This window comes from Lynx canadensis, chromosome C2 (assembly GCF_007474595.2).
Source record: "Lynx canadensis isolate LIC74 chromosome C2, mLynCan4.pri.v2, whole genome shotgun sequence".
Taxonomy (NCBI): domain Eukaryota; kingdom Metazoa; phylum Chordata; class Mammalia; order Carnivora; family Felidae; genus Lynx; species Lynx canadensis.
The window spans coordinates 90,288,586-90,308,914 of record NC_044311.2 but is presented as its reverse complement, the minus strand read 5'-3'; the positions used below and the strand labels follow the sequence as shown (position 1 = coordinate 90,308,914).

General features: G+C 48.6%; 1 protein-coding gene across 1 annotated transcript in view; it reads left to right on the top strand.

The window, feature by feature from the left end:
• Window positions 1–20,329, top strand: part of PDIA5 (protein disulfide isomerase family A member 5) — a 90,573-nt gene that overhangs the window by 50,566 nt on the left and 19,678 nt on the right. Inside the window, 3 exon segments of the mRNA XM_030329931.1 lie at window positions 5,179–5,273; window positions 5,362–5,436; window positions 11,800–11,936. Of these exon segments, the coding sequence (XP_030185791.1) occupies window positions 5,179–5,273; window positions 5,362–5,436; window positions 11,800–11,936 (307 nt within the window).

The following is a 20,329-nucleotide window of genomic DNA, read 5'->3' as shown; positions in this document are numbered from 1 at the left end:
CAAAGTGGGAAGGATGTTTGTGAGCTCTGAGGGCTTGCCCCTTGGCCCTGGGCTCATACTATGCTCTTTCTCAAGATTATCCCTGAAGATTATTTGTGTTAAGGGTAGTTGGTTCCAAAAAGGAAACAACAACAACAGCAGTGCCTGCCTTTCCTGCCTGCACCCAGGTCAAGAACATAAAAGTGACCCCTCCCAGTTCCCTAGACAACGTTACAGAAAACTCAGTGGGATCGTCTGAGTACCTGGAGAGCCTGGCTGGTCAAGCCCAGCTTTGCCAGGTGTTAGTTACCTTGGCCTAAGGCATCTGTTTGTATGAACACATTCATTTCCTTCTGTATTTTCTTGCTTGGGGTATGTTTTGTTCTGTTTCTTAGGAAAGCACCTTTTGAAAGTTCTCACCCTTTCCCCACTCCATAAATAGGGAAAGGTCTGGCCATATAGACACCACCTTCTGTGAGAGGCCTCTGGAGGCCAGGGCTCATGGTGCAGCCACAGCTCCCCAGAGAGGGTGACTGGAAGCATGATTCCTTTCCGTCCGCACACGCAGGGCAGAGGTGGGCTGCCCCTGGAAATCTAAAGCCTACCCCTCTCCACTGCTGAGACCTAGCTGGACTGGCACCTCGTCTCCTCTTCATCTCTGTCGTCCACGAACCCTTTCTGGCTAGCCCATGTCTGTGGCAAGGGTCAGAAACCTTCCTCCTCTACAGATTTCTTGGGAGGTGTCCAACTTGATGATGTCATGAAGATGTAAGCCAGGCCAGATCAGGGAATGCTCAGCCTTTGCCATTTTCCAAACTCAGTTCTGCCTCTCTTTTGCTGTCATTAATGTCTGGTGAATCATCGGTGTCTGTCCCACCTATCCCTGCTAATTGCCATCCTCGTCAGCAGCCGTTGCTGCTCCCTGTCTCAGAGCAGCTGTCAGAGCGAGCCTGTCCCCATCTGCTTCCTCTTCCCAGCTTTGCTAGTTACTGAGGTCCACGCTGAGTCTTTTGTTTCTCTTGGCCATGATGGGCCATCTAGATGTAAACACCATGACATGGGGTGGTCATGGTGATAGACCTGTGCACTTCAGACTCTGGATCTGGCTCTTACTAACCGGCGAGGAGATCTTGGGCAAATAGGCTCGGAGTCTCTGTTTCCCTATCTGCAAAATGAGATGATAACGCAAACCCTGCCCACCTCACTAGGTTGTTGTGAAGAGCAAGTGGCTGGTGTGTGGAAACAGCTCTGTGAGCTACAGACACTTCATAGACACACTTCCTATTTGTACTTCCCATTCCTCCACTCACTAAATGAGGGTGCTCCCAAGATTCTGCTTTTTCAGCTTCTTTCTTATTAGGACCAAGGGCTTGGCACCGTGCTTTCCTTGTTGTGATGGCCTCTCCCTCAGTGATTTTATCTACATCCATAATTTCAACAAAATGTAGCTCCATGGAGCCTGAGACCCTGAGCTCCAGTATCATGTATCAGATTCCCTGCTTGACATCTTGGTCTGGACTTTTCTCCCTGTGTCCCAAATGCAGAATGTCTAAAATAAAATTTAGTACCTTTCCATCCAGCAGACTGGCAGCTTTCTTTCATGACTCTTCCCAAGTACCCCAGGCTCCGCTGACAACGTGCTTTTCTGCCAGGGCATCATCACACATCTCTCTTCCTCACACCCTGTCCTCTCCCTGCCTACCATCCTGGGTCAGGCCCTGGTTAGCCCACACAGAGTGGTTGCCAAAGGCTGCTGATTTCTCTCCCTGACCCACGACTCGCCCCTTACAGCTTGACCTGTTAATATTTTTTTTAAAAAAGAAAAGAATGCAGCTGGAAAACCCTCCAGCACCTCTTGAACAAAGTCCTGGTTTCTTAGGCACTAAAGCCTTTTCCAGAGTGAGTTCACTGAACCTGTCCAGCCTTCTCTTCCTGCCCCGTTCTGTTTCCTACAGTCCAGTTAAACCAGCATATATTCCTTACCTCTTCGGCTGCATCTTGTTTTGTCTTGCTTCCACGTTCTCTTTCTGGAACGTCTGTGGAAATCTCACTCTCCCTTGAGCACCAGCTCATGTGTTGTCTGTTCTGTGAAGCATCCATGATTGTTCCTGTCAGAACACGGGCTGAACATGAGGCAGAACGGGTCGCGCTAACCGAACGGCACCAGCACATGTGGCTCAGGGTCAGGTGTTGTGGCTGTAACTTTTAAGCCGAGGCCAGTTTTGCCTCAGTTGGCTTTCCAGACTCCAAAAAGTGTACGTAGTTGTTCAAAAAATATTTATCTCATAATAAATGCCCCCAAGTGGTACAAGAGTGCTACAAAAACCCAGAGAGTTGAAGTTCATCACAAGCAAAGGTGGTGTGGAAAGGCTGTCCGGGAAGGTGGGATTGGATTTGCCTTACAGGATGAATAAATCTTCGGTACTAACTGAGAGATGGGACGTGGGCATCCTAAGCAGAGGGACAAGAAGACAAAATGTCAGGGCCAGGGGAGCACAGCATGTGCAGAGTTCAGAGCTGCTTCGTAGTATTGATGAAAACAGCTAGCATGTTCTGAGTGCTGTAGTTACTCTACTTGTACTATCTCATTCAGTCTTCACAGCAGTCATAAGAGGTGGTTACAGATGAGGAAACTGGCACAGAGGCATCTGACTTATTCAAAGAAATGTGTCTACTAAGTGAGGAGTTTGGACCCAACATCATGACACCTGAGCCTAGGCTCCTGGCCACTGTGGTATATTACCCATCTGCAAGGTGCCTTAGACGGAGATCGGTCCAACTTCCTCCCTGTGCAGAGATCTCAGACTTTCCAATTCCTGGGAGAATCATAAACCTAGACTCTAGCAGGTGTACAATTAAGGGTTTTGTAAGAAAGAAGAATTCAGAAATGAGATAGGGACTGTATGATCTTTGAGCGTGCAGTTAGATTCTAGCTCATATTTAGTGGAATTGAAAGGTTTTGTGCAGGGAAGTGATGTAATGAAAGAGGAGGATGTGGAAGATTAATCTCATGGTGGATGTGCACTGACACTAGGGAGATCAATTAGAATAAAAAAAGAACTTTAAAGTAGACAATTATTACTGGAACAGGCTGCTGAATCAGTCTGGGGAAATGAACAGAATGGCTTTTAGAGGGTTCCAGGTCTTCTAGTAAGTTCTATTTCAGACTAATTCTCCCTGTATTCCTTGCAACATCCCACAAATGAGCTGGGGGGGGGGGGTGTGGAAATTGGTGATTTAGTAAACATTGTGTGCCTACTGTATGCCAGGCATTGTGCTAGGTACCTAAAACAGTTGGAAGACATGGTTAATGTTTTTTATTTATTGAGAGAGAGAGAGAGAGAGAGAGCGTGCAAGCACACATATATGCATGTGCAGAGGGAGAGGGGGAGAGAATCCCAAGTAGGCTCCACGCTCAGTGCAGAGCCCGAGTCAGGGCTTGATCCCACAACCGTGAGATCATGTCCTGAGCCGAAATCAAGAGCTGGACACTCAACAGACTGAATCACCCAGGCGCCCCAGAAAGACTTGTTAGATGCCTCTAGGGATGGTGCTGCCAGAGGCTTTCATCACCAGGAGGATTTGGTAGGAAGTCAAGAACTTGACGATTGTTCAACATCAGTCCTGTGCTGAACCTTTGACCTGGGTCACCTGGTTCAGTTCTCTTAAGAGCCCTGTGATATTCCCATCGCCCATGTCTTCCACACAAGGAGCCTCAGTGAGGGTAAGTGACCTTGCCCAAGGCCACATGATTTTAAGTGGACACAGTCTTCTGAATCAAGTTTCTTGTCCACTGAGACTATTGTCCTTTTTCTTGTCCTATGCTTCCTTCTTTGTTTTTTAATTTAATTTAATTTAATTTTATTTTTTTTTCAACGTTTATTTATTTTTGGGACAGAGAGAGACAGAGCATGAACGGGGGAGGGGCAGAGAGAGAGGGAGACACAGAATCGGAAACAGGCTCCAGGCTCTGAGCCATCAGCCCAGAGCCTGACGCGGGCTCGAACTCCCGGACCGCGAGATCGTGACCTGGCTGAAGTCGGACGCTTAACCGACTGCGCCACCCAGGCGCCCCTAATTTTATTTTTTTAATTTACATCCAAGTTAGTTAGCATCTAGTGCAACAATGATTTCAGGAGTAGATTCCTTAGTGCCCCTTACCCATTTAGCCCATCCCCCTCCCATCCTATGTTTCCTTCTATATTGTTCAGCAAAATGAGCTTCCCGTGTTTCTTCTCTCTGCCTCTATAACTGCTCCTGGCTTTTGAAGTCCCTTTCCCTTTTCCTCCATGCTGCCCTGCTTTGTGGAACAGCCTTCCTGTATCTGGCCACTCTATCTTCATTCTCCTAGAAGAACAGATTCAAAGTCCTTTCCAGGCACCTGATCCTGCCCTAGAAAAGATTACTGCTTCAGGGAAGGAGTTTTAGAGGACTCTGGGTTGTTCTTAGTATTTAGCCCTGTTGTCAGTAACACAGCTACTAAAATTCTCCTTTCCCAGTTAGAAGTGTTGGATATGGGGACCCCTGCAACCAAAAAATGTTCAAACTTTGGAGATGGTACAATCAGGCTGTAGGCGATGCTTACAAACAGGAGGAGAGAGGTGGGGAATCTGGGAGTCTGGAGGGAGGAGAGTCAGGCAGATGGATTGTACAAGAACCACACTCTCTCCCTGGCCACGTACAAGCTGTGAGGTCCAAGAACATTGCACACAAAGCCTGGGTGGACAGACTGAGGACAGGCCATGAGGATGTTGTGGGGTGGCTGAGCAGTGACTGTAACTTAAGAGAGGAGTGAAACCTTAGTTGACAGGGGCAGGGAGGAGGCATAATGTTTTTTTTGGATGGCAGCAGCCCCACTCTAGGACCTGCTTGAACTTGGTGGCAAAGCCACCTGTCTTCCTCAGCCCTCAGAACTTGGGTTTCACTCTGGGATAGCCACCCCGCAGGCAAGTAAAGGGAATGCCTGTACAGAGGGTGCCACCTGACCCAGGCCCCATGTCTTCCAGAGCTCTCAGCCCTCATTCCCATCTGCATTAGCTTCCCATGCTCCCCCCGCTGCCCAGGGCTGCACGTCAGTTTGTGAGGCTTTGTCCCCTTCATCTGTTTCTGGTGGGATAGACAGATAAGCTGTGTTTGGCAAGGTGGGGATGTTGTCTGCGGGGCAGAGGGCCAATAGGCCTGTTCTCCCTTTGCTCCTAGGTGCTGGCTGGGATGAACGTCTACCCCTCGGAATTTGAAAACGTCAAGGAGGAGTATAATGTGCGAGGCTACCCCACCATCTGCTATTCGAGTAAGTCTCCTGCCTCCCTTCTGACGCTCGCTCCCCTCCATGGTGGCATTTGCATCCTGGCTGAGCCGACATTGTCTGTCCACATTTCACAGGAAAGGACGGTTTCTGTTCCAGTATGACAACTATGGGTCCACAGCTGAGGACATTGTGGAATGGCTGAAAAGTAAGTGGGGCGGTTGGCTCAGGGGTGTGTGCCTGGAGGGAGGGTACCCCTTCCCCAGGGCGGTCCCTGGTCACAGGGCTGTGGCTGGATCTGGGGAAGAGAAGCAGGAAGGCAAAGGGCCCTTTGTGCTGCCACACTGTGGTTTCTGGGTTGCTTCTAGGTGAAGATGGGGTCTTTGTGGGGTTAGGATATGGGAGCCAGGAGGACTTGGTGTGACTGTGGCCATGGAGACAGCATTTTAAATAGCGTTTCCCCCTTACTGTCTATCTGCTGGTTAAGGGTATTTCTCGCTTTGGATGTCAGTTTTGAGAGAGGCCCCACTGCAGGTCTCTCTGAAAATTGAATTGTCAACTGAACACTTATTTCAAACATAATTCTGTGTTCGGTGCTGTGAAGCTGCTAGGAAATACTCTCATAGCTTAGATTTGCAGAGTGCTCTGCCATTCACAGACGCTGCTTCTTGGCGACCTTATGTGCCTATTTGTAACGTGATAGATCCTTACAACCCAAAGTATCCCTCACCTGGACCCCCATCGTACTAGGCGTGTGGCTTGGGCATGACCTTGACTGGTGTGTTGAATGGGGAGTCTGTCCCCCCCACCCTTCCCGTCACGGGAGCAGGGGAGGGGGTCGCCTCTCCTGGCAGCCTCCTCGGGCCATCCCCAGCTGAGCACTTACCCTGCTTGCTCTGGCTCTACCTGTTATCAGTCTGGCACTTACCAGTCACTGCCGATGTATGGCTCTTTGTGCATAATTCTTGGAATAATAACCAGCTAACATTTTTTGGGCTCTACTTTGTGACTGACCCTGTTCTAAAGACTTCCTATGGATTCTCATGTAATCCTCAGAACAGCCTTGTAAGGACGACATTATTGTTAGCCTTATTTAATGAAAAAGGTAGCAGTGCAAAGCCATAAAGAGCTTGTCCAGGCTCCTGCAGGTGACAGGTAGCAGGGCCAGGCTTGCCCCTGGGCAACAGCAGCTCCCCTGAGTTTTGGCTGGAGCCCTCTACCCCTTCCCCAGTTGCCAGCATGGTGGGTCTTCATTGACATCCTTCCCTGAGGGGCAAAAGGTTAAATAATTAGTTATCCGAAGATACGGAGGTTGAAAATGTGTATTTTCAGAATGGGAAAGGAGGATGAATTTTGTACCCTCCCCCGCCAGAAAACAACAAACTGTCAGATTCTAACGGTTGAATCTCTGTCTTCTGTTGTCAGTCCCCAGGAGATAAAACACAGCGGAAGCACCATGTTTGCATAGCATCTTTTGTTTTTTGGAAGCATTTCCACATGTCTGTCCTCATCTATCACTCATTTCCAGCCCCTGCCCGGGAAGGTGGCTCCCCATTCTTGTGTATTCATTGTCTTAACCTGGGCCTTCACTCCCCTGGTTTCTTTTCTCATTTGATAATAAGCATGTCCTCTCTTCCAGCCAGACACATCTCACTCTGCTTTGGGAGAAGGTTTCAACAAATAGCCATCTCTTTTGTCACCAGAGCATAAAATCTGTCTGCTTCCCTCCCCCTTCTCTAACCTTTTCTGGTTTCAAAATATACTCCTATCTTTTTGGAAGGATAAGGTTTAGTTTCTTTTAAATAGTGTTCAGACTTGCTTGCTAACCCTGCACAAGGGGAGCACGTCAGTGGAATTTCTGAGACAGGTGATTAGGTCCCCACTGGAGCCTGGCAGTTTGTTCCCCACCCCACCCCCCTCTGCCCACCGCCATCCCACCTCCTCCACCACACTGTGCTCTGGACAGAGACCTGGAGGCAGTCCTGGGCTGGTGCCTCCCCACTTCCCATCTCCTCCTTCCTCCCTCTCCTCACCCCACATGGGAACTTGGGAAGGAAACCTTGTTAGCAGCCCCTGGTCCAGCCCTGGTCTCCAGGCTCTTTGAGAAGGTTAGTAGGGTGACTCCAGGGAGGGGGTGTGCAGCATCGGGGTCTCCCTGAGCAGCCCTGCCCAGCTGCCCAACCCCCATGATCACTGTGTCAGGGGCACTCATGGGGGCAGCTCCTCCGAAGGCATGGCTGTAGCCCACCCCACCCCAGCATAGCAAGGGTAGGTCCTAAAGGACCCCGCAGTGAGCTGCCTCCTCTCACACCCCAGCACAAGCTAGCGATATCACTGTTTTTTAATTTTTTAAAATGTTTCCTGATTTTAGGACTCTCCAAGTGAGACACGTTATTATAGAAAAACTTAAAAATATATTTAAACAAAAGGAAAGGAAGGCCCTTCCATCACCCCACTGTAAGATTATGTGTTGTGATGTTTTGTGAATTTCCTTCCAGATTTCCCCCTACAGGTACCCAGGTCTGTGTGTGATTTTTCCCTGTGCCAGATGTTATTTTTCTTAAATTTTTTAATGTTTTATTTATTTTTGAGAGAGAGACAGAGAGACAGAGTGTGAGTGGGAGAAGGGCAGAGAGAGAGGGAGACACAGAATCCGAAGCAGGCTCCAGGCTCTGAGCTGTCAGCATGGAGCCTGACATGGGACTTGAAGTCACAGACTACAAGATCATGACCTGGGCTGAAGTCGGACACTTAACTGACTGAGCCACCCAGGTGTGCCCCCCTCCCCCTGCCGTGCCAGGTGTTTCATGTCTTTACCGGTTTTTGTCCTACGTCTTGGTGGATAGCAGTGTTCTCACATTTCCTGCTTCCTTGCACCTCTTCCCTGGGCCTCCCTGTTGGTTGCTCAGGGCTTATGTGTGGCCAAGTGTAGAAGAATGAGAATTGATCTGGCCTTGTTAATTCTCTGGATGACTTTCAGAAGACCAGGAGAGAGGAATCCAGATCTCCTTCCCACCGCCCCCAACGAGTGGCTAGCCACTGGGCACTGAGTGAGGCCAGGTGAAGACCTTGGGGTCTGAGTGTGCAAGGGCCCCAGCGTGGGTGTGTTTATCATGGCAGGTGGGACCCCTTTGGGCCTCCACTGGCTATGTTTCTCATTCTCCTCTGTGTAGGTTTCATGCTGCTGAGTGGGTTGGCACATAGAGGGTATATACATGGCAGTCCATTTTGACTTAGCCACCTGTTTCTGCCTGTGTATTTTTATCCCAACCAGCAGTGAACTGAAAGTAATCACAAAGTTTTCTTGACTTCTGATGCTTATTGCATCTTCTCACCTGTGGCATGGGCACCTACCTCAGATAAGGATCTGATTTGTGTGAATTTCCCAGCTGGAGAGCCCAGGAAATCAGAGTCGCAGGATGGGAAGGGAATAGAAACATCAGTGAATCTGCCCCTAGAGTTTCCCTTGTAATGTTTGTATTACCTCTAGAACAGATATGGTTACCTACCTCAGTCCCACTCGAACACCTCAGGGAACAGGGCCTTGCCTCATGTTGAGGTCGCCCACTCATGTTTGAATGATTTCTATATTTGGGTAGTACTTTATAAATTTATAAAATATCTTACTCTGGAACATTATCTGTCTAGATGTACCTGAGAGGTAAGGAGAGGCCTCCAAATACTTTGTCTTGTAGGTGTCTGAGGTCAGGTTGGTGGCTTAAGCTGCAGAGCTGGTAAATGGAGGAAATAGGACTCAAACGCAGCTCTTCTGGCTCCCAGCATGGCTCTCTTTCCCTCCCATCTCTTGTAGGTAGAAGGTTCTTCTGTTGACTGAAGGTTCTTTCTCTGGAGCTTCTACTTGTTGGTTTTCCCCTTCGGAGCCATAGAAAATAAATGTTACTTTCTCTTTCTGATGCAGTGTGAAATATTTGAAGATAGCTATTGTGTTCCCCACGTCCTCTCCATATTAAACACACAGTTCCTTCAACCATTCTTCTCTAATTCCATCATTTATTCAAAACGCATCTCCTGGGTGTGTGCATCATTAGGTGTGGGAGGTACAGTGGTAAGTGGGAGCCCCAGTCTTCAAGGAGAGAGATGTAAAAGGCATAATTCAGCCATTGTGTTTGGCCTCAGACTTCTGCTCAATCCTTCTCTGTCTAGTGAGTACTCTTGCCACTGTGCCCAGCTCTGGCAATCCTCTCCAGAGAGTCAGCTGTTGTCTACTGGGTGGGAGAGGGGTGTTCACCTGGCTGCTAGTCTGAGGGCCAGGATCTGAGGGCCTGGCTTTCAGGCTTTCCATGTGCCCTTGTTTCTAGCCCCAGCCACAGCTCTGCTTCAAGGGGTGGTGCCTCGGGGTCCTTAAGCACCTTTGCTATGGGTGTGGTTGTCCCCCGCCCCCTGACTGCACCCAGCACCTCAGGTCTCTGCCTTCTGTTTTGCTAGGTCCGTTTCCTAGCTTCTAAAATTGCACTGACCTCTTTTTCTATCTTCGCCGTTGTATTCTTTCCTGTTCTTTTTGCTTCTGTGGGTTCTTACTTTCTTCTTTTTAAGTCTTGTACTATTACTGTGGTGGTTTTAGAGTGTGTTCTCTGTGCTTAACTAGAAGTTTCTCAGGCACTTTCATACATTTGTACAGCAGCTAAGCCATGGCTTCTCCATTCTGTACTGTCACAAGATGTTTAAAAGTTATTTTCATTTTGAATAGATTCCATTCACGTAATAAAAATGATTCTTTAAAAAGATACTTAAAAATCCTACATTGACAGGTCTTGCTTCCATGTGTTTCCTTCATCCTGTTCCCCACCCCCCAACCCCCTAGAGGCAACGACTTTGATTAGTTTCTTTATGCAGATACAAGCAAATGCGGATTACTAATTTTTTTTATCTCTCCCTATTTTATGCAAAAATTAGTATGTTATGGCCTGTTCGGTATGTCCCCGTGGTCTATCCATGTCCATGCATAGAGAGCTTTTTGTTCTTCATCATGCTGAACCCCCATAGTGTGGACGGACTGCAGTTTATGTAACCATTTCCTACCAACTAACACAGGTTGTTTCTAGTCTTTGCCATGACAGATCCTCCTACAACAAATACCTCAAACATACATAGTTTTGCATGTGTGCAGGTGTACTGGAAAGATAAATTCCCTAAAGTGGAATTAGTGGTATTTTGAGTCCAAGTATGGGAGCCTAGGTCTCCTGGTGTCGGTCTAGGACCATCATCTGGCTAGTGACTCATTCTAAAGCTTGATTTTGCCACCAGCCGCATCTGACACTGGCCGTGCATGGGCTGGAAGTGGTTTGCCCTCTTACTGCTATTTCCCATTGCTTGGGTTCAGGGTGGCTGAGGCCAGAAGGGAGGGCTTCTGAAGGTGACATCAAACCCAGGCCCTCTGTGGGTTGGGAGTGGCAGGTTCCGCTCTGCTAGTCACACGGCGGGGTCGGCAGATCCCATTGTGTCAGCCACATTTTCTCTCATTATCTCTAGTTCTGGCTGCTGGAACCGTACACCTTTTCTCTACTGTAGGCCCTCAAAGGCAGGAAACGATGGTTGTCTTTTCATATTTGTCATCCTAAAGGGTTTTTTTCAAGCGGCAATTAAGGTGCTCTGGCAAAGGTGCGTGTGGCAGCAAAGCAGCCGGAGCTCTGTGTCACCAGCAGTCTTGTCTTCAACTCTGGAGCAACAGAGGGCTCCTGCAGCCTCTCCCCAGAACATCTGGTGATGCAGATACCAGCATGTGGTCATCCCAGGTGGAAGCAGGCTCCTGGGAGGTTAGACAGCTTCCCCAGGTTTTCAGCTAGCAGGTGGGGAGGAGGGATCTGGACTGACCTCCAAGCCTGACTTCCTGCTCCAGCGCTCTGCCTCTGAGAGAACTAGATAACTTCCTTCCAGTTATCCAGTTGTTTCTAGGAAGGATTAGTGATATAGTGTAGATGCTGTCAAGGTTAGGGTGTCCCTGATCTTGTTCCCCTTGGCCTCATTCTTCCTCATCACAACCTTCCTCCCATGCTGGTCAGTGAACACCTCGCACCACCCATGTGGCAACCTCCCTTTCCCAGCCCCTTCCCCAGCCCAAATTTGGTCTTTCTCATACACTTGGCCTCTCTCTTTCCTCCATACCACTGCACATACCCTGCCCCCCCATTCTTTCCTTTCCCCACTCTCTGCCCTTCCTGTGGGGAGCTACCAAGCACAACAGAGAGCTTTTCCAAAGGTCACTTTTTTGTTGCTATTTATTCTTGCCAGTTTGCTGAAAGTTTGAAAGAGCTTGAGATGCTATCAAACCCCCAGATTCTTGGGAGGAAGTGGGGTTTCTTGAATTGCCTAGGGAGCTCTAGGTGAAAGCCACTATTTATAAGAAGACATCAGCTCTACACTTCTGGGGCTCTGAGGGGAAGGCAGGGTGGGCAGGGCCAGATCGCTCACCCCTGGCTTCTCCACTGAGGGGTTTCTGGTGAGCCCTTGCAGCAGGCCATATGAGTCAGTGGGAGCTTTCACCAGGGGGCTGGATTTCGTAAGGGCTGCTCAGGCCCCGGGCTTGCTCTGAGCTCTGCCTGTTTTTGGTCTTCCAGTCCACAGCCGCCACAGCCCCAGGTCCCCGAGACTCCCTGGGCAGATGAGGGCGGCTCCGTTTATCACCTGACCGACGAAGACTTTGACCAGTTTGTGAAGGAACACTCCTCTGTTCTCGTCATGTTCCACGCCCCATGTGAGTGGAACCTTGCTCCTGCCACAGCCTTTCCTCTCTCAGCGTAGGACAGGCACTGCTCTGGGACACAAGTCCAGTGAGCACTGGCCTGTTGGATGCCTCCTCTATGCCAGGATGCACTGGTGCCAGGCAAGGTTCCCCGCCCCCACGGCACACACAGCCCACCCTGCATCACCATTGGAACAGTACCCATGTCCTCATCGGGCCCCGGTGTTCCTCACCTCAACCTAGTGGGCCTGAGTACGTTCCCCTAAGTCAGCATAAGTTGGGAAATGCAAATAAATTTCCCAGAATTGGAGGAATTAGGACTGGAGGGGTCCTGAGATTCTACCTAGAACAGTAATCACCTCTAATCTAGGTGGGGGAAATTGAGGCCCCAACAGAGCCTGTATCTTGCCCAGCAGCTGAGACGGCCCAGCGAGGCCAGGTCTGGAGCCTCAGATCCCCCAGCATGTAAAATGCCTTCCTTCTGCTTCACCTGAAAGTTTCATGCCCTGAAGTGGCCACAGTGGATCAAGGAAGGGAAATGTGTGAGTGCTGTAAAAGGTGTCTGCAATAATGACTGGGAGGCCTCAGGAGTTTTCTAGGCGAGTGTCCTCCCCATCCTCTTGGAGAATGGAGAAATTGACTATAATTTGTTCCCAAGAGGGAGAAGGTTGCACCTGGAGGGGTGAGCAAGGGGATGACAGCCCTGGGACACAGAGTTCCTAGGAAAGTCAGGCCCACTGCCATGGGTGCCCAGGGTCCTCGGCACCCTGGGACAGATGGGAGGCGGGGCATGCTCTTCTCTTAGAGCTTCTTGCCAGCTCTTTGGTCCAGTGATGGCAGGAAAGAGATTGTGAAGAAAAACAAGCAAGAAATAACCACTTTGGGTTTATTTTATTTTAGTTTTTAAAGTTTATTTGTTTATTTTGAGAGAGACAGCACGAGCAGGGGAGGGGCAGAGAGAGAGGGAGACAGAGAATCCCAAGCAGCCTCCGTACTATCAGCATGGAGCCTGACATGGGGCTCGAACCCACGAAACCATGAGATCATGACGTGAGCCAAAACCAAGGGTTGGATGCTTCACCGACTGAGCCACCCAGACACCCCTATAAATAACTACTTTGTAGATCAGTGCCATAAACCGTCCTGTCCATAGAGGTATATTCAGTGAGGAGAATGCAGTATTAATCATCGCATGTGTAGGGATCTTTATGCTAACAGCTGTGTATCACCCTGTGGTGATAAAGTGGCTCCCCCTAGGGTCACCTTTCACCTTACCCACAGCGCCAAAAGGCAAGTATGATTAGCCCATTTTACAGACAAGGAGACTGTCTCACAGAGAAATGGCACAAATTGTACATTGCTGTATAAGTCCTATACTGCTGAGCCCTGGTCTCCCCACTCTCCCCTTTCTCTGCTGTATCGCATGGGTTTGATTAGTTGGGAGCTGTTCACAAGCAGATCACCATTGGGGATTTCTTCAGCTCCTTTCTTTCTAATAAGTGCCAGATTTTTAAGAGAATCCAAAGGAAAGTATTCCTATACCCTTTTTTCTGAATTTCTAGAAAACTGACAAAACACGCAAACAACTAAGTTTCAAAGAGCTTCCTGCTTAAGGGTGATGATGGGGCCTTGGGAGCACTTCACCCCCAGCCCTGCCAGGGCCTTAGTGAGCGTGTCCCTGTGGTTGGCAGGAACAGAAAAGCTGCCTGCCAGTGGGCCCTGCAGCGTCTTCCTGGCTGAGATGTGCTCTCCCCACCCATGTCAGAGCTGCTGATGGAAGCCAGTCTGGCAGCAAGTTACATTGCGTCTAGAATTGGGATCACCCCGCCTGCATCCCTGTCCCAGCAGTACTGGCTGACTGTGATCAGTTCCTCCCTGGGAATGTCACCCCTGCATGTCGGTCCTTGCAGCCTGCATCAAGAGAGCCTACCCAGCTCCTGACACAGTACAGAATGGTGTGAGCAGTGATTTGTGGTTTATGCATCTCAGCGTGAAGAGTATGGACCCCTTTGATGAATCCTGTATTTTATTCCAAAACAATATGTACCAGATACATTGGAATTGTTTTGTTTGTTTTTTTTTTTTGAGAAGGGGGGTACAAGTGAGTGAGGGGCAGAGAGAGGGGGAGAGAGAAAGAAGCGGGGCTCACCTGAAGCAGGGCTTGAGCTCACGAACCACGAGATCATGACCTGAGCCGAAGTCAGGTGCTTAACCCACTGAGCCTCACAGGCGCCCCATATTGGAATTGTTTAATAATTGTTTATTAAGCCGTTTCTTTTTAAGAACCTGGGTTGCACACTGGGTAATTTTTGTCTGTGTTCTTTCTTGTAGTCTTTGGTTGTGAGCAGTCTATTGTAGTAGCTGATGCTTATAGGGTCTGGGGCCTGGAACCTGTCTGTCCCTTACCCTCTTCCCTCCCTGAACCAGAAGGATCTTGTTCATTACTTCACCCCTCCCCCACCCAAGGTCATCTGTGGGCATGGAATAAGGGCTTAAAGAATGAGAAAACAAACTAATAAAGTTGTTTAGAGCTAAATTAGAGAAAGAGAGCCAGAAACCAGATGGCTCTTGTTTTCCCCATTAGTCATTGTTATTAATAAATATTTTGAAAGCCACCCCGCTCTGTGTAGAGCCCTGTTGAGGGGGCTCTGATTTCAAACTTAGCAAACAGGAGACGTCTGCGGCTTCTGCTGGTGGGTGTCTGCCTGTGAGGGCCCCTGCGTTCCCAGACGAAGTACCTGCTAGCCCCCTGGCTGTGCACGTGTGTACATGTGTGGGTTTATTTCTGCTGGACCAGCAGTGATAGGGATCAGGGCAATAGCATGAGGGGAAACTTCCTGATGAGCTGCCTGTTACTGTTCCCGTCAGAGGGGAATGGCTTCCCATTGGATAATCTCTCTGCACGGTACTTCCGTATCCAGGAGCATGGTCTGTCATCTGAGAAGGGAGGGAATGCACGCAGTTTTGAGGGAATTCGGAACCCAAGAGGGGAGAGCCGCAAGCACCGAACTTTTGGCTGCCTAGCTGTGCGTCTGATGCTGGAGTGCTCCCCATAACCTGCAGTGCTTGGGAAACCACTTTTGTGGCATTTGACCTGGGGAAAAGGGCAAACGGCAGGAGGCCAGAGACTGGCAGTGCTGTCCTAGTTTTCCCAAGTGCATAAAAGGTGAATGCTGGAAATCAGTAGTATTACAGGCTTCCATCCCAGAGCAAACAGGAAGTGGTTTAGAAGCAGACCGTTTGGAGGCTTAGAAGAACAAGTTGGGATCTTTCAACACAGGAGACCATAGTTTCTACTAAGGATTGCTGGATGTGCTTGATTTGTCTCTTAGGACTGTATGGATAAGAGGGGCGGGATGGGGCCGCCCTGACAGGAGCACCTCCTTGGTGCTGAATGAATGTGAGTCAGGCCTGGCTCTGTCTAGAGGGTGGTACTTGTTTTTTATTCAACAGTTTTGTTAACACTCTAAAAAACAAGGCATACTTCTAAATCTGCAAGGGTTAGAGCTGGAAAAAGGATAGCTAGCTAAAATACTGAACAATTGCATTTAAGATTTTTAAAGATGCCAATAGTCTGAAATAGGGCTCAAACTAAAAAGCTGAATTTGTTTTTCTGACTTTCTGGTAATTAAAAAGGGACGCATGTACATTTTATAAAGGGATAATATAGGAAAATATAGAGAAGAAAATTAACATTCCTGACACTGACTCCCAGAAAGAGTCATGGTCCCTCTTTGCAGTGTTATTTCTATGCAGAGAGTATGTGCTTGCTCAATGTCAGATGCTTCCCGGTTCCACTCTGAAAGGCCAGGAAGAGAAAGGATCTTCAGCTTTCCACCTGACTGATGCCTGCCCCAGGTGGGTGCTCCCTGGCATCTGTACGTTCCAGAAGCAAATCACTTGGTTCTGTGCTTGAACTTTCACAGGGTACCTATGGAGCTGACCCCCTGGATTGTTGGCAGGAAAAGCCCCTGTTGTTGCCTATTATCAAACCTCCAGTGGCCTCCTGCTTCTTTACTGTCTTTTCCAGCTTCCTTGCCACTTACTTTCCACCTCAGCCTCTCCTCTTGCCTTATTACCTTCTTTCCCTCACCCTTGCCTTCTAGCTGGAGTGGGTTAGAAACCTCACACAGATCCTTCTGCAGCCTCTACATCTGATGCCTGAGTCATCACTGAGCAAATAAGCACAGGCTCAGCACAGTGCAGGGCCCTCCACGTACGTTAGCTCCAGTCCTGGCCCAGATCACACCGAGGGAACGACAGGGGCTGAGATTTACAAGCAGGTTTGCTCCGTGGACCTCGCCTTCCGGAATTGGGATGAGCCTCCTGGGGAGGACAGTCTGAGTGTGAGCAGTGGGCTCTGAGAGGAGGGTGTGTGCTGTGCAGTGTAGGGATAGAGTGGGGGCCTCACTCGTAGCCCTGGGGCAACCCTCCATGGCTCAGCGCTTCCCCCTTTGCATCCATCTGGCCTTCAGTGTGGGGCCTGGCATGGACGAGGGAGGCTGCAGCACCAGGCCCAGCTCTCTGACCCCACAGAGGACAGTGTCCAAAAAGGGTGTGGTGGCCGAACACGGACTACTGCCGCTCCTGGAGCCTTTTGTTTCTTTCTGCAACTTCCTGAAGGAGAAAAGTCAGAATGCATTGTCCTCATCTTCTTGTCACTGTGTGTTTGGCTGCAGGAACACCCACCTGCTCCCCCCTGTCTGTGTGCCTGCAGCCCTGCATTGGGCCACGGAAGGACACTACCTGAGGGAGCGTCACCTACGTGGGGCTGGTAGAAGGAGCAAAGGAGGGCTCACAGGGAGGGTGTCCCTGAGAAGTAGCTTGTCCCCCCCGTGCACCCCTGCCGCATCCACCTGCATTCCTGGGCAACAGGTCCAGGGGTTTTCTTGGAAACGTGTGCTGGAGGCTGCTGGGCCTGGCCTGCCTTCCAGGAGCTGGGCTGTCTCCCTCGGCTCGGTAGCAGAGCCCTGTCAGACTCCAGATTTTCTGCTTCTTACTTTCTGTCTTATTCTCAATTAATATGATCTTCGTATAAAATCTAGAAGGTACAGAGAAGTATAAATGATCAAGGCGGAAAAAAACCACCTACAATCCCGTTACCCAGAAGCAACTACTTGTCACTTTTTGGCGTCATTCTTTCTAGTTTATCCCCCCCCCTTTTTTTTAATTTTTTCAATCAACATATAGGTAAATAGAGTTTTTTTCTGACGTGTGTGGATTTGTGTAACTATCATGACATAAAAGTCCTTCATGCTATCACTTTTATTTTTTATTTATTTATTTTTTTTTTTAAATTTTTTTTTTCAATGTTTATTTATTTTTGGGACAGAGAGAGACAGAGCATGAACGGGGGAGGGGCAGAGAGAGAGGGAGACACAGAATCCGAAACAGGCTCCAGGCTCCGAGCCATCAGCCCAGAGCCTGACGCGGGGCTCGAACTCACGGACTGCGAGATCGTGACCTGGCTGAAGTCGGACGCTTAACCGACTGCGCCACCCAGGCGCCCCTGTTCTAAGCAGTTTGTATCTATTAACTCATTTGATATTCACAACAGATCTTAAGAAGTAGATATCATGATTATCCCTAATTTATAGGTTGGGACAGAAAGGCACCAGAAGGTTGAGAAACTGGCCAAAGGTCACTTAGCCAAAAAGATAGAGCCAGGATTAAAACCTGCACCCCTGAGCCTTCTGCAAGCCTGTCTTTCCCCATCTTGACCTCTGGGATTCATGGCTTGCCTGGGAAATCCATCCCTAGGTTATAAAACCAGTGCCCTGCATTTTGTTCTAATATTTTTGTTTTTTCATCTTGTTCTTTAATTCCTCTGTATTCTTCATCTTGTTGTACCAGATGGGAAGAAAGGATTTAATTTTATTTAAGTCCTTTTTTTCCATGCATGTTTTTCCTTTACATCTTTCTTAAAATTATCTTGTGTTTTCTTATGTTATTAAAAATTCTTTTTTGTACATGTTTTTTGTGGTCACATAATATTCCATTGTATAATGGCACCATAAATTACTTAGCCAGCACCATAATGTTGCAGGTTCGAGTTGTTTACCGTATTTCCCCATGATAAATCACACTGCAGAGAACAGTTTCATGCATAAATATTTGTCCACATGTCAGATTATTTCCTTAGGATAGAAGCCTGGAAGAAAAAAATTTAAAAGCTTGTTATCTACATTTTCCACTAATGTAAAGGAAGAGAAAAAAAAAAAAAAACCACTCTCTTTTTGCACAAGAAGAGGGCTGTGTGACGGATGGAGGCATCCGTCAGTGTGTGAGCCTGCCCCCAGAGTGTCTGTGAGTATCTACGAGTCAGCTTTGTTGTGTATACAGCTAGAAGCTTTGAAAGAGCCCTGCGGTCCCTGGAGGAGCTCATCACAGTGTTAAAATGTGAGTGTGTCTGCTAGCATCTGTAGGAGCCCCACTTCCCTAACATGCTCTCAGCCAAGTTCCAGGCAAGGCAGCAGGAATGTGGATAGGAAAATCCAGGCTCCCTATAGGGTCCCAGTTACATGGGAGCTTTCCAGATTAATCTGGTCCCCTGGAAAATCCTGGTTCCAGGATCCAGGGAAGTCTCCATAGCTGATCTGTAATAAAATCATAGGTATAATTAAAGTTGGTGTAATCCAGAGGAATTGGAAAGCTTGGGGTTGACGGGAGGCTAACATTCCCACAGCCAGAAAAGAATGTGCTCGAGGAGTTGACACGCAGCCCCTGTGCCAGGTCATGAAAATCAGCGTAAGTGCACTTACACAGATGATAAAAACCCAACAAGGAAGTTTGGCAGTAAAACTTAATGGCCTATCAAATCACAATCAGGACACTAAAACTCAGTGGGCTGGAGTCCTGCTTCTGCTCTGTAACCTCCTCCTCTGGCTCTCACGCAGCCCCCACGGCCAGGACATCCTGAAGGCCAGGCCCAAAAGGCTGGGGCTGGGGTCAAGGCAGGCACTGCCCAGGACCCACAGAGCTCCAGAACAGGTGGGTGCCAGCAAGGGAGATGTTCGTCTGGCCAGACCTTTCTCTTCTTTGGGGCCTGGTCATTCTCCTTGTCATAACTCTCTTTACAGAGGTTTATTGCCTAGCCTTCGTATCTTGTTCAGGAAGCAGAGGGAACTGGTGCTGTAAGCAAGGGGAAGAGTACTCTAGGGTATGAAGGAGAAGCTGTAGAACAAAATCTATAGATGTTGGAGATTTCCAGAGATGTTTTACAGACCTTGTAAGGAGCAGAAGTGAATAAATGGTGGGCAGGGGGTGGGTATGTACCCAGTAACTGGCTTGGCTGCCAGTTATACTAAATAGTCAAACTAGCAACTATTTGGATACAAGCATGACTCTTGCCCCAAAAGAATTTAGTCCAGTTAAACCTTGTGCGCACAGGTGTAAACCTGAACAGTATAGGCATGAAGTTAACTCATCCAAAATGTGTGTTGACTGCCATCCTCAGTATCAGGGATACGGTGGTGAGCTAGACACACAGCCAAGTCTGTACAGAGCTTGCATTCCAGTTGGAATGGACAGGTTCAAGTAAGAAGATGACTCCAGTTGTTGTTTTTCTAAAGTTTATTTATTTATTTTGAGAGAGAGCACGAGCGGGGGAGACGCAGAGAGAGGGAGAGAGAGAATCCCAAGCAGGCTTCACTCTGTCAGCACAAAGCACGAAGCGGGGCTTGAACTCACAAACTACAAGATCGTGACCCAAGCCGAAATCAAGATTCAGATGCTTAACTGGCTGAGCCACCATAGGCACCTCCTGATTACTCCAGTTGTTTTGAGTACAGTTAAGAAAATAAATAGGATATTGGAAGAGAACATGATGGTGTGAGGCTCCTCTGGATTAGATGGTCAGGGAACTTCTCCGTGGAAGTGACATCTGAGCTAACACCTGAATGATGTGAAAGTGGTCAGCCGTGCACAGACATGGGGAAAAGACATGTTCCAGGTGAGAGTACATGAAGACCCGTGAAGTAGAAGTGAGCTTGGTCTGATAGAACAGAAAGAAGGCCACAGGTTGCAGAGCAGAGGACAGGAGGGAGGTGACAGGAGCTGAGGTCTGTGGGTGGGAGAGTCAGATGGCGTGCAGTTTATGGCCATGGTAGAGTTTGGATTTTGATGTACCTGTAATGGACAGCCATTGCAAAGTTATAACCAAGAGAGTTTGATCTGATTTATGTCTTGAAAAGATGTCCTGGCTGCTCCTAAATATCAGAAGACAGCAATATAACAGTCACAAGGCAGTACGAAATTAAATGCCATGGAAATATATGAATAAGTACTTTGTGAGTAGAAGAGAAATGGTTGGTTTGGTGGGGATGGAATGAACCAAAGACTCAGGGTAGGGGCCGGAGCCTGGTAGGCACTGTGTGGAGATGCCTGGTCCATCAGGGCAGGGGCTG